This window comes from Leopardus geoffroyi, chromosome X (genome assembly GCF_018350155.1).
Source record: "Leopardus geoffroyi isolate Oge1 chromosome X, O.geoffroyi_Oge1_pat1.0, whole genome shotgun sequence".
NCBI classification, from domain to species: domain Eukaryota; kingdom Metazoa; phylum Chordata; class Mammalia; order Carnivora; family Felidae; genus Leopardus; species Leopardus geoffroyi.
In genome coordinates, this window is record NC_059343.1 from 20,083,360 (window position 1) to 20,110,901 (window position 27,542).

The 27,542-nt window shown below is 41.0% G+C and overlaps 2 protein-coding genes across 3 annotated transcripts in view; one reads left to right on the plus strand and one right to left on the minus strand.

The window, feature by feature from the left end:
• The window catches only part of APOO (apolipoprotein O), a 56,735-nt gene extending 55,720 nt beyond the window's left edge, over window positions 1-1,015 (minus strand). The window contains exon 1 of one of the 2 annotated variants that reach the window (XM_045471047.1): window positions 748-1,015. In XM_045471047.1, the coding sequence (XP_045327003.1) occupies window positions 748-756 (9 nt within the window). In that variant the 5' untranslated portion in view covers window positions 757-1,015. The remainder of the gene's footprint in view (window positions 1-747) is intronic. The other variant, XM_045471048.1, reaches the window with a different exon arrangement.
• On the plus strand, window positions 755-27,256 carry CXHXorf58 (chromosome X CXorf58 homolog). The gene is made up of 10 exons (XM_045472624.1): window positions 755-818; window positions 894-1,274; window positions 4,165-4,306; window positions 5,592-5,691; window positions 7,749-7,843; window positions 8,204-8,315; window positions 14,486-14,617; window positions 23,044-23,273; window positions 25,448-25,610; window positions 26,163-27,256. The coding sequence occupies exons 1-10, from the start codon at window positions 755-757 to the stop codon at window positions 26,334-26,336; spliced, it is 1,593 nt and encodes a 530-aa protein (XP_045328580.1). The 3' UTR covers window positions 26,337-27,256.
• Window positions 27,257-27,542: the final 286 nt, after the last annotated feature.

Sequence of the window (27,542 nt, forward strand, 5' to 3'; positions counted from 1 at the left end):
TACAGGTGCTGTGCTTCTTGAAGACTCAATGTTGTACACTAACTTCTGGGAGCTTATGATTTGTTTTCACGATAGAAAACATCATTTTTTTTTTTTTTAAATAGAATGATGGCTTCAAGTTTAAAATGCAGATTTTTGAAACAAAGTCTTCACTCTGAAAGGCGATCTCTTTCAAAGGAAATGAACTCGTAAAATGTAAAACAATGGGGTCGACTTGTCTGTACCAAATAATGTTCACTTGAGAGGGGAACAAAGTTGCAGCTTACCACCCTTCCAGCCATTCCCACATTGCCATACCAGCTTCCCCAAATCCTGCAGCAGCTTCTCCGAAGGTGACCCTCCCCCATTCACACGTCAGGTTCTGAAACCAGATCCTGCCAGGCAACCGAAGCCGAACCCTGCAGTGCCCTGAGCTGGCCTCTCCTTACACACGAACCCGAGGGCACCATCGGGGGTGTGTGTGATTATTTTGGGGGGGACTTTAACTTTTCAAAGTGTTTTATTCACGAGAGCAAGACCCACAGGGCCCACCCACCCATCCCGGGATCTCACGCCTCCGCCCAGCAACCTTTCGCTCCTAGGTGACCGGTGAAAGAACAGCTGGGTCGGGACGCAGCTGGCCCAGAGGCGAGAAAAGCCTCAGGGCGAGCCGGGCCTGGCCCCCGGAGAGGCCCACGAGAGCGCGGGCAGGGCTCCACAAGGCCGGGAGGGGGCGGTGACAGTTGTGACCCGGCTCCACGCTCTCACCTTGAACATGTTGCTGGCAGAGGTGGCTCCCGCGGGGTCACCCCGGCCTCGGCCCCGCCCACTACAGAGAGGTCGCTACGGCGGCCGGGTAGGGCCCTGATTCCTCTGACCGCAAGCGGGCCGCGGTTCGGGTGACTGCCGTACAGCCAATTCGATCCCGCGAAGGCTTAGTTCGGAAGCCTGGTCTGGTAGCGGCGTCGCCGAGCTGCAGCGCGTCGCTCCTCAGACTGCCTGGGAACGCAAGCCCCGCCTCCAGGAGGCTCCGCCCCTGCGCCAGCCGTTGCTAGGCGGCAGGAAAGCGCCAGCTCCGTGTGGGCGACACGCGGGGGCGCGAGGAGGGAGGTGCCGGGCCCCGCGCCGCGCTGGGAATCGGCCTTCGCTGCCGCGATTGGGCGCCCAGCGACTTGGGCTGGGAATCCTCTGCTCCGAGGACGCCGGGCGGGGGCGCTCGACGGGTATCGAGCTGCTTCGAAAGTCTCATGGCCGGAAGTCGCCGACCTCTGGGGCCTGGATTTATCTCACAAAAGGTTTTCAGATTTTTTTTTTTTTTTTTTTTTTTACCGTGGGGTGGAAGTTCCTAAGGTTTTAAATTTAATATAATTTGCCATGTCCTTTACTCTCGAAAGGCCCTGACTTTTTTCCCTTTAAAATACTTAAGCGTATACCCGTCCCTGGGAATCACATGTCCCTTCATACTACTAGAAATAGGTAATAATGAGAATACTTATCTTATTAACAAGAATAGCAGAAACTAACGTAGTGTTTACTATGTGCTCAGCTCTAATCTAAGCTCCTTACACATATTCATCTAATCTTTCCAACACCCAGGTAGATGAGTATGATTATTAGTCCCAGTTTAGTAGATTAGGAAACCGAGGCACAGAGAAGTAATTTGTACAAGGCCACACCGAAAAAGCGGGAACCCGGAATCCAAACCTAGGTAGTCTGCCTTTAAAACCTGTGATCTCGCCTAAATAATTGTCATAGTGTCTTATAATGAGGGTTTCATATTTCAATCTGTATTATGCTTCCTCACCCCATAGAAAGTGTAAATTCATCCAGGCAGGCATCTGGAAGATTTTTGTGGTTTGTGTGGTGGCATGTCGCTGCCTTCCAGCCCAAGACCAAAGACAAGTGTTCAACCACTTGTAGTTGTACAAGTTGAGTATATCTCTGATTGCTGCGAGGAAAACTCACAACTTGGCACAACGGGGCATCTCACTAAGGGGGTGCTAGAAAGATGTATAATAAAATTTGGGCTTTGGTTGGGTCATGTGGGAGCGAATTCAAGGAAGCCCGGCTTTGCTCTGGTTTGGGTGTTGTTAGGAAGCCAGGGTAACACCAAAGCCCAGCTGTGAGTGTCAGGCCAACTCCCAGATGTTATGGGCTGATTTTCTCTTGATCCAGACATTTGTATATTCCAAGCCATCCCCATCCATATCCCCAAGGACAAATATTGAAAAGACTCTGAAGGCTCTGTATCAGTAATGGAATGTCACGTGTATATAAAAGTGTGAAGTATAGTGATAAATTAGGGTAAGAGTTCTTAATTCAGGGGGTGTATGAACTTAGATGGGGAAAAAATTACAACTTTATTTTCACTCATCTGTAGCTGAACTTTAGCATTTCTTTCAATTATAGTGTAGGCAGTAAAGCACAGTAGTATCAGCAGTACTGGCGACTTTCTCCCCAGTAGAAAGCACAGATATTTTCATATAATGGTACAGTCGTAGCAGACATCTTGACATAGCATTTCTGCTCATTATCTCTTGACGAGTACAGTAGTTTTGAGAACTCTCATTTAATGCATAAAGAGGACAAATTCCTATAGTTTTGATTTTGAAAATGTTTTCACAGTGATTTCAATATAATTGTGGAGTCCTTTGTGATCGTACGTGTTTTATGTTATGAATTTATAAAACATAATTCTTAGGGGTGCCTGGGTGGCTTAGTCAATTAAGCAACTGACTCTTGATTTCAGCTCAGGTCATAATTTCATGGCTCGTGAGTTCGAGCCCCATGCACGGAGACTGCTAGGGATTCTCTCTCTCTCTCTCTTTCTCTCTCTCTCTTTCTGCTCCTCCACGTGTGCACACACTCTTTCTCTCTCAAAACAAATAAACTTAAAAAAAATAACATAATTCTTAGAAGGAGTCTGTCCAGGGGCGACTGGTTGGCACAGTTAGTTAAGCATCTGACTCTTGATTTTGACTTAGGTCATGATGTCAGAGTCATGGGATGGAGCCTGCTTGAAATTCTCTCTCTCTCCCTCTGCCCCTCTCCCCAACTCATGCTCTGTCTCTCTCTCTACAAAAAAAAAAAAAAAAAAAAAAAAAAGAGTCTGTCCATACGGGTCCATGGCACCAGAAGAAAGGATAAAGAGTCCCTGCTTTAGTAGAAGAGACTAAGCAGTGACTTCGAATTTCGGAACTGCATTCAAATTGGAATAATGTGTCAAAGGATGGAAAACCAAAGGTGGAATCATTTAGTGTACACCCTCTCACTTTACCATGGAGGGAGCTCAGCTACAGAGAGGTTAAGGAACTTGCCCAAAGTCTCACTGCTATTTCATGATAAAACCAGGACAGAAAGTTCTCAGGCAAGCATGTAAAAACCCTGCACTCTCGGTAGACACGGAAGATTCCATAGTTAGCAAGATGCCTCCGGCCCTCAACAAGCTTATTGGGGTGACCGCCAATAAAACAAATTATGATGCAATATGAGAAGTACTGTAAAAGAAAAACGTGTATGGTATTATGGGACCTTGGAGACAGGGTGAGCAGTTGTATGAAAAAGAGAGGGTGGAAAACTTCAGAGAAGAGGCATCAATTAGCTGGCGTCCTGGAGCCTGAGTTGATGTTTGCTGGTGGTGGAGACGTCACTGCAGGGAAAGGAAATGGCATGATCAGTGGTACAGGTGTGTAAAACATTGACTAATTTTGGGGACAAGTTCTTGTTCTCACAGTCTAGAGAGGAATGCTGATGAAAGTTGGTATTTTGATGTTTGAGAGATTGGACACTAGACAGAAAAGTCTGGAACACCATTCTAAGGAGTGTGGACTTCAGTGTGGAGGAAATGAAGTGTCCCTGAAAGATTTTAAGTTAGGGAGTGAGAAGGCTAGATTATTGCTCTACGGGATTAACTCAGCTGCAGTGTGGAGGAACCCAGAAGGACACACAGACTGGAGACTGAAGGCCAGTTAGAAGGCTATGGATAGATCCACTTGTCTTTTCCATATACCTCAGAATATTTTTAGTACATAAAGCATGCAAACTGTAAGCAACATTAAGATCCATGTTGCCTTCCTTTGTAAAGTGTTCTGTTATTAGCCCAACAACCATATGGCAGTTCAGTTTTGTCCAAACAGTGCAATAACATAGGTTATGACCTCAAATGCCGAATCTGTGTACTTTCAGAGTACTTCGTCAGGAAAATGAAGCACTGGAAGTGCTTCTCAAAGGCATCAGTTACTGATGTTCTGAAACCAGATAAGCCATGCTCAGGAAAAGACCACAAAGTGCATTTGTCAAATACTGTAAAGGAAACGGCAATACAACAGTAAGTAGCTGTCTTTCGCCCTTTATCATTTTCCACCACGGGTCAGTTTCCATACGGTATTTACCCAGCTAACATCAAACACTTCTTGTTTTATAAATTAGAGGGGTTTTTTTGTCTGTTTTAAAATTACTTTTGAATTGAATAGTAATTATAATAATTAGGGTATTTCATAATTTGCAAAGCATGCTAATACACATTTCTTTGATCCTGACAACTGTGAAGCAGTCTTATTATTACATTTTATAAGTGAGGAAGCAGCCACTGGGAGAAGGTAAGTGATTTGCATAAGGTTAACTAGCTAATGAATGGCATCAGCTAGGATTTAAAGCTTTGTTTCCATACTCCAGGCCTTTTCAACCCTGCGTCTTGTAGTCTGCATTCGCCAGCTAATGGTGACTTTATTTATTTTTTTTTTTAATTTTTTTTTTAACGTTTATTTATTTTTGAGACAGAGAGAGACAGCATGAACAGGGGAGGGTCAGAGAGAGGGAGACACAGAACTGGAAGCAGGCTCCAGGCTCTGAGCCATCAGCCCAGAGCCTGATGCGGGGCTCGAACTCACGGACTGTGAGATCGTGACCTGAGCTGAAGTCGGACGCTTAACCGACTGAGCCACCCAGGCGCCCTAATGGTGACTTTATATAAGAGTACTTACTTCTCTTTACATGAAGCCTTGTGAGGGGTAATGATGGGATGGGGGGGTGGGGGTTGGGAAAGGGTGGTCCCTACAATTCGCTAGTGCTGACACATGATCAAAAGTAAAATAATTCTTTTACCTGACCTGACGGGGTGAGCCTGGTTCAAGCAAAGATCAAAGAAGGGAGTTTCTCTTTTTGGGGCATGGTTGTCTGTTCCCAGAAGAAAATTGGACCTACCGTAACTTCGAGTATTCTGCATGCTATTTTCATTGACTTGGACTAGTCGTACAGTGTTTTAAAGAACTAACTGTAATGGAATCATTTTAGGTCACGGATGTTTCAAGAAAGCAGATTTGTCCCTTCACACGTTTTTATTTATAATATATATACTTTTGCTGATACAGTTTTAGCTGGGACTTTTTTTTTTGATCTCAAGGGAAATATTCTCAAATATTTTATATCCTCATTCTGACTAGATTCTGCAAATGACCAGTTCCAATTACCACATCGAAATGTCCCTCATAGGTCAGTCTTAGGGTGGGGGATGGGATGGTACAGGGGGAAGAAGCAGAAATTCAGAGTTCCCCAAGATTTTAGGAAAATGGAAACTACTTCACTCATCTTAACCTCTTTTTGTTCCCTCTCAGAACTAATAAAGATATTTCAGCCCAAAGGATACAGAGAGCTTGGTTATCTCATATGGACAAAACAATATTTCAACTCCTAAAGCACACGATTCGTGCAGCAGTATGTATTTTGCTTTTTGTTTTCTCTGGAAGATTTAATTACTTACAAGCTAAAAGGTGTGTGAAGTAAAGATAGAACATGTAACCTTTTTTTGATGTCCTATTTGAACCTAATAATAACGCATGCGGTTCTAGGGTTGCCCTAAATGAATATTTCTGGATTTATTTGTAAATGACGTGCATATTATTTCCTTTTCTGAAACCAAAATAAGATCTTTAAAAAATTTCGATTTCTTATTTGAAGATGTGGGCCACTGATCATCAACAAGAAAAATCTCTGAATTAAAAGTGCCCTTACCTTCCAGCCAGCAATCTCACTTCTAGGAATGCATTCTACAACACATGTACAGTTTCATCGCAGTATTGTTTGTAACAGCAGAGAAAGTAAACCATAGAGTGTTCACCTATGGGATGCTAGTTAAATAAGCCTTGGTGCTTTCGTAGTGTTAAACCTCGCAGCCTCGCATGTGATTCTGCAATACAAACAAAGGCAGCTAAGATAGCTCATTAGTGAAAAAAGGCAAGTGCAGGGCAGTGTGAGTAATATGGTCCTATTTACGTACAAAACAGAAACAAAAGCAAAAACAAAAACACCCCAAAGGTGGGCATGCCCCACCTCCACTCTCCAAAAGAACAACTCTGGCAACACCAGCGGAGTATTAAGCTTTCCTTCATACAGTACCAAGTATTCTAAGCATATCACCCCTGATTACAGTAGTCTGTAATTAGTGACAGTCACATTAAGGGAGTTTTAGCAGCTCTGAGCAGCTTGTACACTTCTTCACCATCTGAGCCACAGACCCATTTCTGATGCCAGTAAGCAGAATACCTCAGGGAAAACCCACTCAGGTAAGTGGGTGCTGGTTCAGGTCCATTACCCGTTCATTGTCTTCATGTATGGCACTGGCATTTAATTATCATAATACTGGTTTTGGTATAACTTTAGATGCTTAGGGTAACAGAAAAAAGGAAATTAATTCTTTTTTTAAAAAATCTGTTGTCCTGACACTTCAAGATCCTACCTTACATTAATAATGATTTGTCATTATAAAAGGCCTTTGGTGTACTTTTTTATGTGATTGTCATAGGCATAAAGGTTGGCCGGGTCATATGGGGGCAGGGGGTGGGGGCTTTAGAGTCAAAGAGATCTATGTTTGCATCCTGGCTTGTCCATTTATTACCCGCGTGCCTTTGAATAAATTACAGACACCCCCAGAGTTTCAGCCTGCTCATTGGAAAGCTGAGAACAATAATGTTTGAATAATATTGCTGAGGTGTAAAGATTAAATGAGGTTATGTATATAAGGCGTTAACAGAGCATGTGGTATATAAAAGGTGCTTAAAAGCTAGTGACATTACAGTTATTTTCCTCATTTTACAGTGATTCATTCAATATCAAATATTTGTTAACCACCTGCTGTATTCCAAGGACTGTATTAAATGCTAAGAACACATGATAGGGGCGCCTGGGTGGCGCAGTCGGTTAAGCGTCCGACTTCAGCCAGGTCACGATCTCACGGTCCGTGAGTTCGAGCCCCGCGTCAGGCTCTGGGCTGATGGCTCAGAGCCTGGAGCCTGTTTCCGATTCTGTGTCTCCCTCTCTCTCTGACCCTCTCCCGTTCATGCTCTGTCTCTCTCTGTCCCCAAAAAAATAAACGTTGAAAAAAAAATTAAAAAATAAATAAATAAATAAATAAAAAGAACACATGATAGAGTAAAAAGACAGTATCCCGTACCTTCACGCCCCTTACAGTCTAGTGGAAGACACAGATTAGTTTATAGTTAATTAGAGTACATTGTGAAAAGTGTTGTCAGAGGGAAAGAACAGTGCCTGGGATCTCAAGGAGGGACACCTACTCAAACTTGGAGGCTAAAAGGATGAAGTAACTGACTCAAGGCTACACAGGTAATAAACGGAGGAGCCAAGACTAGAACCTGGGACTTTAGAACATCAAGTCTGGTATACTGTTCACTTCACCATGCCACCTCTGTTATTTTCAGTAAATTACGTCTGGGCAGGGTACCATTTTCCATTGATAGCATCATCATCTATTTCAGGAACTTCGTGTGACACATCAAATACTGAAGGAAGTGAGCCCCTTAGAGGCTGAGCTTGTGAAAGATCCTAGCATGAAGTGTAAAGTTAGATTCAGGTAATATTTCTATACTGATTTATTTCAAGAAGCACTTAGTTAAAATGAAGAAACCTTAGAAATTTATTTTCTTAAGTCCTCATAAGTTCTCAGGGTATAATTACAGAGTAAATGTGTTCTTCTTATTTTCATTTATTGTGTGGAGAAACAGAGACATGACTCTTGGGCCACAAGTTGCCTTGAGAGTGGCTCCTTTTCCACGATGTGTCCAATCTGACACACGAATGAGAATAGTTGTGAGCCCACACACCAAAGTGTGACTCTTTCACCTCTGTAATCCATTTTGTTACCTGTTATGGAGGAGAAGTAACTCAGCCCCAAGCCTGATGCCACATGACTAATTTTGGGTCTTTATTTCAGATTTAGTGGTGAAACATTTCCACCTGTCATCGTATTTAAAATTTTTCTTCATACCGAAGGACATGGTTACAACTATTTCAGTGGAAAAAAATTCTTAAAGCCATCGAGTGAGGTGATGTTTCTTTCACAATGTACATTTTATGTTGCTTCAGCTTCTTAACATCTATGTAGTATCTAAATTGCACTTGAAATGTACAGACTAAGTTATTTCACCATTAAACAGCCCAGCAGGCAGGTAATATTTTTTTAAGCATTATGTTTCAAGAGTGTCTCTGTTTATCAGCTAAAAAATATTTGGAATGAATTCCTTATATAAGGCTCTAAAAATACTCATCACTTTTCTTTGTATTAAAATTTTGGGGGCTCCTACGTGGCTCAGTCACTTAAGCGTCTGACTTCAGCTCAGGTCATGATCTCACGGTTCATGGGTTCGAGCCCTACAATGCCCTGAGTTCTGGGTATATATAACAGTATATACACAGTAATTCTATCTATAGCATAGGAATCATCTGAGAATCTTGTTAAAATGTAGTTTCTGAGGTGCCTGGGTGGCTCAGTTGGTTAAGCGTCTGACTTCAGCTCAGGTCATGATCCCACAGTTTGTGAGTTTGAGCCCCACATCAGGCTCTCTGCTGTCAGCACAGAGCCTGCTTTGAGTCCCCTGTCCCCCTCGTTCTCCACCTCTCCCCCACTTCTTCTCTCCCCCCCCCCCCAAATAAATAAATAAACTTAAAAAATGTAATTTCTGATTCATTAGCTCTGGGACAGGATGTGTGATTCTGCATTTCTAACCAGTTCCTACGTGCTGCCACTACTGCTGGCCCACAGACCCTACTTTTAATAACAAGGATCTACAGTGTAGGTTTTGCTCCTTTGGCCTTTATACACGACAATGATTGAGAAAAACATGTGCATTCTTATACTTAGCCTTTTTTTTTTTTAATTTTTTTTTTCAACGTTTATTTTTTTTGCGACAGAGAGAGACAGAGCATGAACGGGGGAGGGGCAGAGAGAGAGGGAGACACAGAATCGGAAACAGGCTCCAGGCTCTGAGCCATCAGCCCAGAGCCCGACGCAGGGCTCGAACTCCCGGACCGCGAGATCGTGACCTGGCTGAAGTCGGATGCTTAACCGACTGCGCCACCCAGGCGCCCCTTATACTTAGCCTTTTATAAACCGTACATCAAAGGTTATTTTCCTGTAGCCTTCTGGAAATAGTTTACATGAAAAGTATGGTCCATCTGAAATCATCAGTAATGGAATGTGTTCAGGATAGAAGACCATACAGCCTGGGAGTTTTCTTTTTTTTTTTTTTTTTAAATATATTTATGCATTTATTTTGAGGAAGCGGGGGCAGAGAGGGAGGGAGAGAATCCCAAGCAGGCTCTGCACTGTCAACATAGAGCCGTATGCGGGCCTCAAACCCACAAACTGTGAGATCATGACCTGAGCCGAAATCAAGAGTCAGACGCTCAACCAACTGAGCCACCCAGGTGCCCCTGGGAGTTTCTGATCAGATTCAGGATGTACGGCATTTATTCTCTGAAGAATATTAGAAAATAAAAAGAGACTGCTTTTCTCTGTGTTCTCAGGCAATATCAGAGAAAATTTAATTCAGTTTCAGAATGTATCAAATGGACTGTGTGTTTTCATATGGAATATGGTGTTCCGAAAACAATATTTGTTCATTTATTTAGAATAACTTCAAATGCAAAAGTTGATATTTATCCTACATCTTGAGGAATAAAGTCGTGCTACATTTATGTACAGAATGAGCTTGTTGTTGTTCCTATAAAATATCATCAATTCTTGGTTTTCTGAGGTTACATAATGAGACTTTTCCAGGAACTGAAATTCTCTTGGATCTGCCCTTGGTGGCCCCTACTGTCCACAAGCTGGAGCAAATGAAAAACTTAGAGGTCGTGACTGGAAAGCACTGTGTGTATATTAAAACTCATTAAAATGCTGTATAATAAATTCATTTTTTATTTAAATTACAAAGTAACTGTTGGGAAAAAAAGGAAATAGCACAGAGATTTTTTTAAAAAGAAAACCACCTCATGCCTTTTCTCTCTGTGCTGTGACTTTCACTTTCCTGGGGTGATCACTGTTAATAGTTTACTGTGTCTCCTTCTTTTTTTCCATAAAAAATACTCACACAAATATATTTTAAAAAATGTTTGATCTTATTATAAAAATGTGATAGCACTATTTAGTTTGAGTTTTTCACTAAATATTCTAAGGGGATTTAAATGATCAGAACACAAGAGAACAGTTTAGAATTCCTTTTTCCCTTTAGTTCAACTTTGTAACAAACTCTGCTAACACTTGGATACATGGTTGATAGAAAACCTGTAGAAGTAGAATTTTTCTCACTATAAGTCTACTCAGGTCCTTTGAATGTAGAAATTGTGTGTTTAGCAAACTGATCCAACTTTTCTAAGTTCACTTTCTCTTGTTTTAAAGATTTTATTTTATTATTATTTTTTTTAAATGTTTATTTATTTTTGAGAGAGAGGGAGAGAGCGGGGGAGGGGCAGAGAGAGAGGGAGACACAGAATCCAAAGCAGGCTCTGGGCTCTGAGCTCTCAGCACAGAGCCTGATGCAGGGCTCGAACTCACTCACCGTGAGATCATGACCTGAGCCCAAGTCAGATACTCAAATGACTGAGCCACCCAGGTGCCCCTTAAGATTTTATTTTGGAGTAATCTCTATACCCAACATGGGGTTCGAACCCACGACCCCAAGATCAAGAGTCACATGCTCTACCAACTCAGCCAGCCAGGTGCCCCCACTTACTTCTTAATATGAAGTAAACAAGTCAGTTTTAGCTCAGACGTGTAATCTAAGTTCACTTATGAAGAAGGGGAGTTTCACAGAGTTTTGTTATTGTTCTGTCTTTTCCCTAGTTGTTATTTCCATTTCTAGTTTCATTTCCTTACCATTTCCCGATGGTATTTCTCACGTATTCACACACACACACACACACACACACACACACACAAGTAAAAACAAGTGAAAGGATGTAGAATAGCCTAAACCACTTTAGACAAGGACAAAGATTTACATTAGCTGATTTCAAGACTTAAAAAGCTAAAATGATCCTGACAGTGTCGTGATGGCATAAAGAGACACATAGATCAATGAGATAGGATAGAGAATTCAGAAATACACCCGCTCATAGATGATCAATTGATTTTCATCAAAGGTGCCAAGTCAGTTCAAATGGTGCTAGAACAATCAGATAGCCACGTGTACCAAAAAGAGATCTCATTTCAGTTACCTACTTCGATGATCTATTTTCAGAGCAATGCTTATTTTCAGAGGGTTGTCACTATAGTTCATCCTCCCAACTATATTTAGAATATTCTAAAGCCTTGCTACTCAGAGTGTGATCTACAGACCCGCAGCACCGGCATCCCCTGGAACTTATTAGCAATGCAGAATGTCAGCCCCCACCCCAGACCCACTGAATCAACACCTGGATTTTAACAAGACCCCACCCCCCAGATGACCCTACGTACAATGGAGTTTGACAAGCACTAAAGTTGCCCGCTGCACACACCATGGCCTGGAATGCCTCTGAGTAATTGCCCGTTCTCACACATTAATATCCAGCAACCATTAGTTTCAACTGAAGATCCCCGTTCTTTTTGAGGATTGGGCATTTAGGTAAAAAGGAAAAACATTATTATTAATATTAGCTGCCCTTATTGAGCACTATCAAGTACTATATTAAATATTTCGTGTGCATTATCATTGCATTCTCATAAACTCTAGAATGTACAGCCTGTTGTTATCCTTAGTTTTAAAAGACTAAGTAACTTGCCAAAGGTCCCACATCTAGAAAGCAAAGGAACCGTTATCAAGACCCAGTAATCCTGACTCCAGAGCCTGCGTTCTTAACCAATCTTGAGTCAGGAGGCCTGCTAAATGTGTTCTCTTCCACGGCCCCCTGATAACTCTGGTGAGGTGCATGTTACTCCCATTCTGACTGCAAGGAAGCTGGAACTTGGAGGGGCTTGTCAGGGGCAGAGCTGAGGCTTGCATACTCTCAGTCTGTCCGCTGCCCTGTGCGCACTTTGAGGTTGAAACAACACCAGCGGTTGTGGTGGTTTTATTAATTCTGAGCCTGTATATCACTGTACTGCTCCAAACCAGAAACAGGGTTCCCGTGCAGGGATGCCAGCTTTTGCTAGTTTCGAGAGTGTCAATTTCCAGGCAGGCGGGGAAGTGACTTCTGATAGCAGAGTAACTTGACAAGTGCAGGTGTGGATCTGGGCCAGTGGCAGGGCTGTGGGGGCTTCTGAGCCACAGTGATGCCAGGTATCAGGGGAGGTGTCACATTTAGAGATGCCCCTCTTGGGCCTTTTGAGTCACCCACTAAGAATGGAACCTGCCTCTTGAATTCTAGTCTGATTGGCTGCTGTCCTGGGCTTCTTGCCCAGTTTCCGCCCTTCCCCTTCACCTGGGTCTGGGCTCTTCTCTCCCATCCCTTCCTACCCAGAAGTACTTTCCCGAATCCGGCCTTACGCGGCAGATGCCTGAGAAAGAACATCCTGGCCGTCGGAGGGCAAACTTTTTTCAAACCCCTGTGGCAAGTGGGCAGTGAGCCTGCCCTGCGCTGCCAGGCATAGAGTTTTTTTGGCTGGATACTGGGCTGGGCCCGACACAGCTGAGCCACACAGCTGAGGCGCTGTGCAAATAAGGAAACCAGGGCTGGGAGGGATTGTGGGTGGTGGCTGAGTGGAGTAGAGTGGGGAAGAACTGACAAGAAATACCCTTACTAAGTAACTTGAGCTAAAGTAAAATATAGTTATATCTAAAGAAATCCTCAGAGCAGAAATTATATGGCTTTCAGACTTGTTCACTGTACAATTTATTTGCTTTTACCTCTAGTATCACTGTGAGGATGGTTAATGAGAACCCACAGGAAATTAATTGCAAGAAAGCATAATGGAGATACGTGCCAATACTGCCTTCTCTTTAGAGGCATAGTGTATAAAGAAACTAATGAAATGGAAAACAAAGATGATCTGCCTCAAGGAAGGTTCCATCACATAAGCTGTTTCTGTCCCTTGCAGGTAGCGCATTAGGAATAAAACTACAACCATTTGAATATTCTTTCCTTTTCCATACGTGTCTGTGTTTTAAGCTTTGGAATTAGAAAAACTTAAAAAGGAATATTCTCAATAACAAAAGTGAAAATTGAAATGGGAAATACATTCAGGCTTATTGTTACATTGTATGTTAAGTAAAAAAGAACAGAGATTCAAATTTCGATCTCGTCTCAGCCAGCCTCCTATCAGCCTTATAACACGGAGTTCCCATGCTCTCACAAATATACATTCTGAGATACAAAGGAAAAGAGAGACTAATCTGGAATCTAAAGATATTTAGATTTTCATCTACACCAGTCTCCCTTCTCATAAGTATATGCTTTGTGGCCAGAAGCACAGATATGTAATATAAATATGTGTTAGAAGAGTCAGCACATACTTATGGGGGGTGGGAACAAGGGTGGGGAGTACTTAAGTCTCTACTCACAGTCTATGTATAGCGCTTAGCAAAGGATGGGTGTATGTGGAAGGGTACGGTGCAAATAGGGCCGGATGGGATCTGGTCCTCCGCACTTACTGTCATTCCTGTACCTCTGCCCTCTCAGGTGCTTTCCTTAAGTATAAAATGCTGACACTTCGGACCGAAAAAAAACTGCTTTGCTACTCTCTGGCCCCTGAGAATGAAGTGTGAAACAGAGGGAAGTCTAAGCAATCTGAAACGTCCCTGTTTCCATTTGGGGGTGAGGGATTAGCTAACACATGAAAGAGAGGCACCCGGTGACACCTTTCAGAGCTGTTCCCAGGGCGACCTATGTAACAACCAAGGACGTTTTCTTTGCCCTGACAGCATGAGTGACGTTAGAGATTTGTTTTGTTTTGTTTTGTTTTGTTTTTTTAAGGGAAAAGAATGGGGTTTTTTTTTGAGGGGGAAAAACAGATTAAAAAAAAAAAAAACGTGTTTCTCTGAGAATTGTAAACTCATTACTGCTCCACCTACGTTTTAAAACTATGTAGACATGGTTATGGAAACAAATTTTAAGTGGTTTAAAAATTCCTCTACAGTCTTTTCTTTGTAAATACAGTATTTTTATTGACCAGCAAGCTGCCAGAAGGAAGGAACAACATTTGATGTGTTTGTCAGAAACAACATGTGAATCGTGCACTGGTAATTACTGCTATTATACTACTGTTTTAAAAGTCTATTTTCTATTCTCTTTATAGGCAGTGGCTGATGCTTGCAAAATAATGGGGAAAAGGAGATTTTGTCATCAAGTTATGGAAGAGGAACGTTTTTTCCAGAAGTTCAAAATAACTGATGAAATTGATATTGTGACCCTGCAAGATTACATGCAAGTAAGGAATTGAGATTTAGATATTAGAAACAACAATTAAAAAAAGCCTCTGGCCTTGTACTCCAAGAAGAAAGGATCATACATGTTTTTCACTGTAACAAGATACACACAATATAAAATTTACCATTTTATCATTTTATTGTTGATTTATTTTGAAAGAGAGAGTGAGCGCGTGTGAGCGAGCGAGGGCAGTTGGGGCAGGGAGAGAGGGAAAGAGAGAGAATTGCAAGCAGGTTCTACACTGTCATTGCAGAGCCCGACGTGGGGCTTGAACTCACAAACTGTGAGATCATGACCTGAGCCAAAATCAAGAGTTGAATGCTTAACCAACTGAGCCACCCAGGCACCCCCAAAATTTACCATTTTAAATGGTACAGTTCACTGGCATTAAGTGCATTCATGATGTTGTGCAAACACCACCCCCATCTAGTTCCAGAACCTTTTTGTCACCCCAAAGGGAAAGTTCGTATCTATTAAGCTGTCACTCCCCATTCTTCCATCATTCCAGCCCTTATCAACCACGGATCTGCTTTCTGTCTCCCTGTCTCTGCTTTACCTATTCTGGGTAGTTTCTATTAATGGAATCATATAATATTTGGCTTTTTACATTTGGGGAGTGATAGCTACTGAATGTGGCCTTTCTTTTGGGGGTGATGGAAATGTTTTGTGGTTAGATAGTAGTGATACAATGTTTATTTAGACTGAATTGTATACTTTAAAATGGTTAAAATGGTGAATTTTAGATTACGTGAATTTTATCTCAGTAAAAAAGTCAAAAACTCAAATACATGGTGCTAAAATAGTGCAAGATGGAGATTTGGCCTGGTAATGAAGGGTCTGATTATTGTTTGGATGTTGTGTGCTGCTAGTAACAGAATGTTCCCAGCCACAAGAGGCTTAGACAACAAAGGACGTTTATTGTCCCATGTCCAAAGTGCACAGGTAGGTGGGTCCTGGGCTAGCTAATGAAGCAGCCCCAGGACGTCAGGGCTCTGGGTCAGCTCATTCCAGTGCTCTTCTCTTCCTTCACATGGTAACAAGATGCCTATCACGTTCTCAACCTCCTTCAAAGGCAGGAACAAGGGGACTCCTAAGCGTAATTCTCCTTTCTATCTCAAGAAGAAAAATCTTTGCCAGAAGCCCCCAGCAGACTTCCCCTCGGGTTCCTTTGGTCAGAACTGGATCACATGCTCCCCCTAAACTAATCACTGATAAAGGGACGTGGGACCGTTTTCCATGATTGACTTAGAACAATCATGGTTCATATGCTGGGGCCCTCCTTCCTGGAACATATTACTGTTCCATACTTGGAAGAAAAAAACAAAACAAAACAGGGCTCTGGAGGCAAGGGAGAAGTGGGAAATGCTTGACGGGCAGGCAATCAACAATGTGTCACAGCCTCAGTCTGGGGCTGAGCAGGTGCTGCGCCCCAGGCAGAGACTCTGTGGCAGGAAGAAACGCAGGGCCTGAAAGCAGGTCTGTGGGGCTGGAGAAGAGAGAGCAGAGGGTTTGGCATGTCGGTGGCCCGGAGGGCTGGTAAGAGAGCTTCAGGCAGGCCTTTGGACCATAGTGAGGTGTTTTTCTTTTCTTTCATCCTGTGTCCAACTAGAAGCTGGTACAGTGTGTTAAGATATGAGGTAATCTAATCTAGTAAGTGAAGAGACCCATGTGGCTGCAGTGTAGAGGATGGATTTGAGGACAGACAGCAAGAGCTTTCTCCTAGTTTGGATGCTTCTGCTGTACTTCAGGAGAGATGGTGGTCTCTTGGTTGAGGGCTGTGAGGCTAGAGACACAAGAGATAGTTAGAGAATCAAATGAGTGGAGCCTTGGTGACAGGGAGGCAAGCTAAGGGAGGGTGTCCGGCATGGCTCCTCGGTTTCTGGTTTGCATAACAGGTTGGACAGCAGTGCTAAATCAGTGAACGTAAACTAGATACCTAAGTAATAATAATAGCAAACGCTATGTAATACCAACTCCTTTTGTTCTCATAACAATCCTAAGAGGTAGGTACTATTATTACCGCCATTTTACAAGTCCTAAAGAAACAAGGGATCCCAAAATTCTGGCTCATAATAATAACTATTCACTCACTTGTGTCAGTGTGACACATGAAATTACTGCCGTGCCTTAGAGACTCCCAGTTGTGTTTTCTTTCCTTTAGAGCCTTAACCTGGAAAATGAGAGAATTGAACCGGGAAATAAGTAGCGCTTGGGGATGCCGACTGTCTTTGCTAAGGACATGGGTCACGTACTTGCAGACTGTGGCTAAGCCAAGGATTGGTGTCATAGAAAGAAGTCCCCAGATAGACATATTGGGAGAGAGAGACATGATGATTGCTGACATTTATTGAGCCCTTTATGGACACAGCACTGTTTTTAGCTCTTCATTTGCCTATTATCTCCTTCAATCTTCAAATTTGTGAATTTTGTGACCCTTTAACAGATGAGAAACATGGAGTTTAACAAGATTTTTAAAAATCTGCCCAAGGTCACATAGCTAAGTTTAGAGCAGGTCATTGATGGTTCTGAGGTGTCTACCCATTTTACTGCTCCACTCTCAGCAAGTAAAACAGTGCTCACTTCACACGGTAGTGCGGGGCCCTAAAAATGACCATGCACGGGTGCCTGGCTGATTGGTTGGTGGAGCATGCAACTCTTAATCTCGGGGTTGTATGTTCGAGCCCCACATCGGGTGTAGAAATTTCTTAATAATAAAATCTTAAAAAAAAAAAAAAAAAGATCGTGCAAGCTGAAACTGTGCAAAGCAAATTTAATAATCAATGGGAAAAATCATGATTGTGCCGTGCCTTTAAAAAAAATCTTGTCAATGGGCCACCCGGGTGGCTCAGTTGGTTAAGCGTCTGACTTCGGCTCAGGTCATGATCTCACAGTATGTGGGTTTGAGCCCCTCGTCGGGCTCTATTGACAGCTCGGAGCCTGGAGCCTGCTTCAGATTCTGTGTCTCCCTCTCTCTCTGCCCCTCCCCTGCTGTTGCTCTCTCTCTCTCTCTCAAAAATAAACATTAAAAAAAATTTTTTTTAAATCTTATCAAAATATTAAAAACTCTCTTGCTATCTGTTATATAGGAAAATGGAAAAAAAGCAAAACATTTATCACCCTATAATTTTTAACATTAGGAACATTGAGGATCAAGAGTGTTTCATTTCTTTGTAAAAAACATATAAACTATAAATATACTAAAAACCATTGCATTATATACTTTAAATAAGTGAATTGTATGGGATGTGAATCCCAATAAAGCTTTAAAAAACAGTTTATCAGGAGTGGTTTCAACTGCACTTGCCTCTTCTTCTCGTGTAACTTACAATACGTAGTGAGCATCTTTTCTATGCCTTGGTGAATTGTCCTACTCCTTCCTAAGTTTAGATTACCTACCAACATTTTATCCTTTGCACTTTATTTTTAAAAATTTTTATGTTTGTTTCTTTATTTTGAGAAAGAGAGAGAGCGGGGTAGGGGTAGAGAGAGAGAATCCCAAGCAGGCTCCACACTGTTAGCGCAGAACCTGGCATGGGGCTCGATCACGACCTGAGCTGCAATCAAGAGTCAGACGCTCAACCGACTGAGCCACCCAGGTGCCCCTGTCCTTTGCACTTTAAAAAAATTGTTCTAACATTTATTCATTTTTGAGAGACACAGAGAGACAGAGCGTGAATGGGGGAAGGGCAGAGAGAGAGGGAGACACAGAATCTGAAGCAGGCTCCAGGCTCTGAGCTGTCAGCACAGAGCCCGGCGTGGGGCACGAACCCATGAACCATGAGATCATGACCTGAGATGAAGTCGGACGCCTAACCGACTGAGCCACCCGGGCACCCCTATGCTTTAAATGTTGTGAAATCTCAGAGTTCTTGTAATGTGAAGTATCTTTTTTGTCAGCGTCACTTCCTCTGGGCCAGCTTCATCCTTGTTGTCACAACCACTTTCCTCATTTATGCTGGTAAATTCACCTTCACCAAGTTCCTCTAGCTGCCCAGCCACAAGCTCTTGAATGACGGCAATGTCAGTATCCCCTTGGTCACCTATTTCTTGTAGAATTCCATTTACATTTCCAACATTATCACTTTGTGTTTCTCTGTTGGCCTGTTCTTTTGATTATCTTTTATTTTTGTTTTATTATATATATATTTTTTGGTAAATGTCACATGGGTTTATCACCGGGAGAGAAAGAGGTGATACAACTACATACTTTGCTGTGTCTGTGTGAACTGAACAAAACAGATCCTCGGTGACCAATCAGTGACACATTTTGGAAGAAGCGACCTGATTTGTCACTAATCACTACACACATCTGTTATTTATGTAGTGACCTATGGACTGAAGAGCTCTCAGCAAAGTTTGCATTTTATACAATTACTAACTTACACTATGGAAACTGAAATTGAAAGTGTTGTTGGAGGACTGGGCTTATTCAATCAAATGGTAGTAATTAAAATTTGTACCTGCCTAAATAATCAAAAGAAAGACTGCTTGTGTGTGTGTGTGTGTGTGTGTGTGTGTGTGTGAGAGAGAGAGAGAGAGAGAGAGAGAGAGAGAGAGAGATACCCTAAATGCCTAGCTGATATTCTATTTCCCAGCATTGTAGATCCTTTGGCCCTATTCCATTTATTTACTTATTTATTTGTTTGTTTAAAGTTTTTTTTTAAGTTTTAAATTTATTTTTGAGAAGAGTGTGGGTACACAAGTTGGGGAGGGACAGAGAGAGAGGGGGACAGAGGATCTGAAGCAGGCTCCACTGACAGCAGAGAGTCTGATGTGGGGCTCGAACCCACGAACCGCGAGATCATGACTTGAGCCAAAGTTGGACACCTAACCGACTGAGCCACCTGGGCTCCCCTGGCCCTATTTTTCTTTCCTTCTTTCTTTTTCTTTCTTTCTTTCTTTCTTTGACAGAAAAGTACCCTTTTATTGAGAGGTAAGACTAGTGTATTTACAATATTCCATTGTTAGATCATATAAAATGACTCTGAGACTTTTTGAAGCAGCAGTATTCCAGGAATTACAATTTATAAGGGGAAAAGAAAAACATTGCAAGAATGTTTGTGTAACAGAAAATACATTTGAACAGTGCCAGGTACACTTAAGGCTAGGTAGTATTAGACCTTTTCCTCCATCTGTATAGCAGTAATCAAAGTACATTTTTGTCACAAAGAAGGCTCATTTTGGAAAGGAAGAAACAATACAATGTACAGTGATTTCTGTCAGAAGACTAATATGTTTAAAAATAGAGCCTCATCAGTGGTTCTGAATAAGAAATAGCGCTGCCAAGCAGTCCCAAACTCAAATTTGAGATTAACTGTTGGCTCTTTGAAAACTGAAAACTGCTCCAGCCCCTCAATCTTACTAAGGACTGGGAAATTATCAAATCCTTTACACAACTTCTAATAATGCTTATGAAATAAGATTTTGAAAAAGTTATCTGTTATGGTGCAAAGAACATTTTGGTAGAAATTCATGTCTACAAAGGAGCTAAATAATACAAATGTTCATTACATTAACAGATACTGTTCTTGTTCTAAAAAGGTAGAATTATCTAGCCACTGAAAATAATATGGATCAGTCAAAAATATGTAGAAGAGTCCTACAGGGCAACTTGTATAAGTCGATCCCCAAAATATGTATATATCTGACACTCTCCAAATGAGGATATTACTTTTTTGAAGAACATTAGACACAACACTAGGTCTTTTATTATTCCATGAACTATTGAGGTAGGAGTCTCATTTTGTCAATATCATCTAGTTTCACTGATTATGTCATAAGTCAAATGCCAGTACCAAAAGACAGTAATCCACAAGACTGAACTATTAAACTGTGGACCAAGTCTTTCCTTCTTTTGACAAGCAAAAATGGGAGTTCTTTGTGCATTGTGCATACAAAAATAATGCAATCTATGATATATTTTGTAGACATGTTTGTAAATAAAAATCACAGGTTTAAATTATAATTTTGAGCATTAAAAAGCTTTGCAACTGTTAAAAAAAAAAGGTAAATAGTGCAGTCATTAGTGGTAAAACAGATAGTACTATGGCTGTTGAAATGTGTTCTTACATCTACCAGAAAAGCTGCCAGCTTGGAAAACTACCAAGAAACAACTACTGTTTCTTACTGCCAGTCAAGCATCAATAGTAGAAAAAACAACACATTTTTTTAGTGTCATGTTTTTAAGAAACTATAGCCCATTTAATTACTGTAAACTAACTTTAGCATGTGAATTCAGATATTTTCTCCATGAACTCAAGACAAAGCATCTTATGAAGCATTCATCATGTGTATTGATTTTTATGTTATGAAAAGGCTAAAAATAAAGGAAAACTCGGCCTTACATGAAAAGCCCTTAACAAATACCTATAAGTTTAACCTTTTAACATATTACATCTTAAAGTAAACATTACCAATAGTTATTTGATTTATGAAAAGCAAAATAGTAAAACCACTGCTAAAATAAAAAGAAAGAAAGAAAGAAAGAAAGAAAGAAAGAAAGAAGAAAGAAAGAAAGAAAGAAAGAAAGAAAAAGAAAGAAAGGAAAACACCATGACATGGAAAAATCCATTAGGTTTGCATCATTTAGTATCTTAAATAAAAGACTATTCAATGTAACAGACTACTTCATGGTCAAGAACTCTTTTTGTTAGATGCTTACATATAATGTAGGATACAGATAATCAGGTCAGACTCTCAAGACACATGAGTAGTTCTGAGTGTTCGTTTATGAAGAATAAATGACCTTTGTGTATTCCAACAGTGAATATCTAGTTCAGATTTTCATCTGGCTTTAAAATATTAGGAATCAGAAGAACCACCAATGTTTTATTTTAGCCATATGTTTATACATTAAAAAAAGGTGATTCATCCATCAAAACTGGGTTTTCCTTGGGTTTAATACATTAAAATGACATAATCCAAGCTAACTCATGCATCACTTTCAGAGACACAGTGCAACTAGAAATATTTTTGCCATTCCAGTGGATATTTCTAAAAAGCAAATGCCTGTGCGTGTTCCTGCACCCTCAAAATAAAAAGGAAAGAAACAGGCACTGCAGTTCTCCAAGGACGGCTGTGTTTCACACATTGTGGATAAACAATAAAAATCGCCTTCAAGAGTTTCAATAAGTATTGTAACATTGATTTCATCTCCTTTAGTTTGCTTGCTGACTTCTCAGATCACTTGATTAGAAGCCTGTTCTCAGTTCTTCTTTGTTAACTGCTATTGGTACTTTGTAGACTGTACATTTTAAACTTCTGTAAAGAACATTACAAGCTATTTCATGTCATTTCATTTTGTGCTGAATATTCCTCAAAGGATTTATAAATAATACAATATTTTAAATGAGTCTTCAGTTCACTTGTTGTTATACCATATTGTTGCTACCAACTTTATCTACAAATGATCTAATTCCAGGTAAATTCAAAAGGGATCCAAGGACTGGCACTCTTCTAATAAAGCCAGTGACCACAGGAAAGAAGCCCATTTCCAATAGCCAGTAGTGCTTTGTCAAAAAAGAGAATCATGGGGCGCCTGGGTGGCTCAGTCGGTTGGGCGTCCGACTTCGGCTCAGGTCATGATCTCGAGGTCTATGAGTTCAAGCCCCGCTTCAGGCTCTGTGCTGACAGCTCAGAGCCTGGAGCCTGCTTTTGCTTCTGTGTCTCCCTCTCTCTCTGCCCCTAACCCACTCGCATTCTGTCTCTGTCTCTCTCAAAAATAAATAAACATGAAAAAAAAATTAAAAAAAAAAAAAAGGATCATTCCAAAGAACAGGAAAAACACTCCAAATCTTGTTAATCCCATTCCAACGTTCTGGGTGTCCGTTAGGGAGACCATGGCTGCCGTGGTAAGGGCAGTGGCTAGAGCATCTCCCCTATTTTTATTTCTTAAATGAACATTTTATAAGGTTGAATTGATTATATATATTTGAATTTTAACCTTCCTAATTTGATATTTTAAATTCAAAAAATAAATAGCAGTGGGATTTCTACAAATACTATAAATGGAAATAGTGAAATTCTCCCCTTAGTACCAGAGATGAACTCATTGTTTCTGAAAAGGCTTATGCAAATGTCCTTTCAACCTAAGCATGTTAGGAACAAGTACCACCAGGTATGCAGATCATATATTTGCCATTAAAATGTTTATGCGTTAAATAAAGATTTAGTGAGTGTGGTACTGTGGACATGATACTGCGTGACAAGGACCCTGCGCACTTCCGGTGGGGAGCTAAGTACACAGATAACTAAAACATCAAGTAGTCGGTAAGAAGCCATAGAAGAACATTGCTGATAAAGTTCAGAGATGGGATCAGGGAATGCTTTTTGATGAAGTGACATTGGACACGTGAACCTTGAGAAATGTGTCTAAAAACATTCTAGAGTACCCACAACCAATCATTCTTACCTGTTGTTTCCATATAGTACTCCAGTCTTCTGGATGAGACTCCTGCATCCTATGGTGGCAGAAATAACTACTGGCGAAAATTAAACCTCAAAAACATCCCCAGGACGATGATAATATATGACATAGTTCATTATGCAGAATCTGGAATAATCTCACACCGTCTACAAAAAGAAATGAAGTATCTGTTACAGAAGCCACAAACGGAAGAGATGCGTAAGCACCAGCTACGGATTGTTTCTGAAGTTAGGTAAAAGTGACATTTTACCTGGGTTGCGATACTAGGGGCATTTCTGAAAATGTTCACTTTCTGCCAAATAGCTCATGACAGATAATAATAGGGCATATGGGAAAAACGGGGTTGGGGCAGATTGCTCCAAACTTCTGCATCTTTGTAAACAGAACACTAACAAAAAGGACAATTGGAACCTGGGGAGATAACTTGCACCAGCAGACAGGCAGCTCAGGATGGCTGGAGGCCAGCACAGAAAATATAAAACATGTAGAACGATCGAGTGGAAATTCTGGCATCTCTTTAATGAGAGCAGGTAGTGGGCACGGTGCTAGCGCAGATGGAAGTGTGGCCCTGGGCTAGTGTGGTTGCCTTGTAAGCGGACACGAGAGGCCGGGCAACCTGCCAATAACCGAAACCCCCTCAAGGTGGGGAGTATGGTGGAGCGCCGTAAGGGTGGATCGTGGGCTGAGGGGTTCCACTCTGGGGAGAGAGCCCTAGATGCACGTGCTAATTCTCGTTTTCATAAATACAGCCAAAAGGGCTCCCGTTGTCTGTGGCACACAAGGCTGAGGACCTTCTTTCCTTTTCTGCCGAAGGTTATAATTCTCGTCTTGCTATCCCGGCTCTCCTTGCTGAGGACAAATTGCATATAAATTACAGTCACATTATTCCCTTCTTTAGCAATAACATGTGAGCCAATTCACATTATAGAAACTCATGTTGTAGCAAAATAGACTGTATTATGATCTGAAACAGTATGGACAGAATACGACTGCTCTCATTATATTCCTTTTTTCTTTCCATTACAAGTTTCACCTAGCCCATCTTATTTACAAGTGAAGAGCTTTCTTTCTTGAGAAAAAGAAAGAGGTAATCAGATTGAAGAGGATGTATTGGTAGTCAATTTCCAGAGTCATACTTGAAAGGAAAAAAATACTCGGTTAGTACATGAAGAAGACACTGGTGACCCAGCATCAGGCAAATGCGCTGGATTTTTTCAGGGCTAGAGATGAGTGGTGCTGCCCCAATAATATAATTTAGCCAATATATTTTATGATCAAGGGTATACATTTGCCAGACAGATGGCCTGGTGTAGGGGGCAGTCTGTCATCATGAAATAGACTTTCTCTAATTCATCCATATAAGCACTGAATATAGAACTTAACCCTATTACCACCAAGGCCAAATAAATGATGTAATTTTCTCTGCCACCATGTATAACCGTCGGCTCCTTGCTATTTGAACCCTTGCCATTGATTGTCTAAGATGAGTCACTGGAAGAGCCAAATTAAGTAGCCAAATTCTAAATCAATTAAAGAGGTAAAAGTATTTTCTTACAGGTTTCTATGAATGCAGTATTAGTTTGGGATCTCCTGGGAGATCAAAGATTTGAGTATGAGTAGTTTATCTGGGAGGTGATCCCCAGAACCATCCATGGAAGGGAAACAGGGAGGGGCAGGCTGCCGAAACAGTGTGTGTCAGCAAACAGGTTATCTCTGCGGGTAAGTGGAGTTTAATCCCTCCCGGGAATGTCCAAGCCATTGTAGAACACGTGACTCAACTTATCCTGTGGGGGCAAGGGAGCTGGGATATGTATACGCCAATGTGCAGCAGTCATTGGCTAAGGACTGCTTAGGAGGTGAGGTAGTAATTCTCGGGCACTTTCTCCACACATGGGCTCTTGTTTTCGCAAGCAAGCCCTCGGGCTGAGTGAGGCCAATGCTGTCAGTTGGAAGCTGGGCCTATGTGCTTTGCAGTGGTAAGGCGTAGGGCGTGGCACCACCTGTATCTGATCCCAGCACTGATAAAAACAGCTTGTTTTCGGCCATTATGAAATTTACTCGTTTTTTGGTGTTAGTATATGGTGTGTTAAAAAAGATTCAAGTGGCTACTACATGGTATTTTCCAGGAAAACGGATTTTAGATTGATACCATGTTTTATCATTTTCACCGTCATTGTGGTCCACATCCTCATATATACAGCTTCATAGGTGACAGATAAGGAACTGTGCTGTGGAATTTAAGCAGAAATGATAACTTTGGCCTAAAAAATTACATGCAGTACTGCTCCAAAAACTGAGGTCTATGATACGTTTGCTGGAAGATGCTTTAAAAAAATAGGGAACTTGCTTTACATTTCAATGTTATTTTGTGCATTTTTTTCTGTCTATAATACAAATCTTTTCTAGATGCCCTTCATCCTTTCCAACTATCCAACCTTTGTATGGGCCCTACCAACAGCAGAGTCAAATTCAACATCTGGGTCGTCGATCTAAGCAAGCTCAAATGAAAGTTGAAAAAATGAAAAAAGCTTACAAGATGGCTAAAGAAAAAAATGCTTCTGTGGGGACTGTAAGTTGAACTTGTACTGAATTCATTGTTTTGTACACTATTCAAACTGTAAGTAATTCTACTTCTATAAGTAGAATTTTCCTTATCTCCAAGGTGAAGGTTGAAATGCCTTTGGTATCTACTTAGATAGTCTAAAGCTATGTTCCTCTTGGTGCCCCATGTTTTAAAAATTCTTCAACAATAGAGCTAACCTGATAAATATTGGCTGTTTGGGCTCCGCATCAGTATGAGGTGGTGAACGACAACAGCAGCAATGAAAAACTGTCGTCTCTGTACGTTGACGCTGTCAATTCAGCACGATGCTAATGGTGATTTTGTCAAAACAAAATCCATTTCTATCTAAACTTACAAAAGCGGTATGTGTAAAGTCGCCCTCAGTATATTCCTACATTGTAGGAATATTGACAACCAGCACGTATTGATGTGTTACTTTGTAATTCTTAAAGAATCTGCTCTAAGTTTTTTACGAGGAGGCTAAGTATAAACAGTCACTATAAAAACAAAGTAGTAAAAACCAGTTTTTTTCCGTCTTTTATTTATAATTCTACCTAGGAACCACAGACAGATACATCACGTACAAAGCAAAAAAAGACAGTCATCTTCTCCTCCCCATCTTCTGACATCATGAAAGTTGAACCCATGTCAGATGAGGAATTGAAAAAAGAAGAAAAGGAATTATTTGCCTGGTGTCAAGGCTTGTGTATTAACAGTTCTCCATCATATTAATGCACAGCTAACTGATAGAAACCCAAATCATTTAACAATGTGCTTGTCTTGCTAATATGAGTATTAAAGGACAATGAAATGTCCACAAGCCCTCAGGATGCTCTCTTAACCAAATAAATGTGTGACCGATTCTTAAGCCCTTTTTGTATTACTAGAAGTACAAATATTTTTTACTGACAAAATTTTAATGAATAAATTATTTCTAGTAGATGCCCTCGAACTAGCTGTATACAGTTTGAGTCAAGAAATGATGTGCAAATTAGTCCCTGGAATTTTTATTCAATTTTGATTTTCCTTCATTTTTGAAAAGCATCTGAACAGGTCATGCTTAGCATAAATATCAGAATTCACAGAAGAAAAGGTTGCTCTTGAGTCAGCTTCCAGTTCCTTTTTTTTTTAAACTGGCATGTTGTCTTCACAGAGCACCTTGTGATAGACCTATTCTAAATTATAATAAAAAAAATAATGAATTTTTTGCTACAGTAGGCATGACATAGCATACCTAATCATTATCCAGGATCCTAAGGACCTGGGGCAGAACGTTGTGCATGCTTTCAAGTTGTATGTGAATATTTTTCAAATATTAAAATTGTTTTGAGGAATATTCATCAATTTCCTTTTGAATTGATCATTTTATTCCTCATATAGTATAAATTATTGATACTTCTTGTGATCTAGGCTATTGGATTATATCAAACCTTACCAGCAGCTATGATAATTAAACAAAGTGTATTCTTTATTGAACTATAAAAATACAATTTTTTATTTGGTTTGCAATTTAAAATGTGAAGATCGACTGCTGATTTAACTCAGGCAAAGCAGCCTATAAATGGATCTCATTTGCTTTTAAAACATCCTCTCTTTTTTAAAAAAAATTTTAAATGTTTATTCTTGAGACAGAGACAGAGACAGAGCATGAGCGTGGGAGGGACAGAGAGGGAGGGAGACACAGAATCCAAAGCAGGCTCCAGGCTCCGAGCTGTCAGCACAGAGCCCGACGAGGAGCTCGAACTCACAAACTGCGAGATCATGACCTGAGCCGAAGTCAGATGCTTAACGGAATGAACCACCCAGGTGCCCCATAAACATTCTCTCTCTCTTTTTTTAAATGTTCATTTATTTATTTTGAGAGAGAGAGCACGAGATGAGGATCAGCAGAGAGAGAGAATACCAAGCAGGCTCCGTGCTGTCGGCACAAAGCCTGAT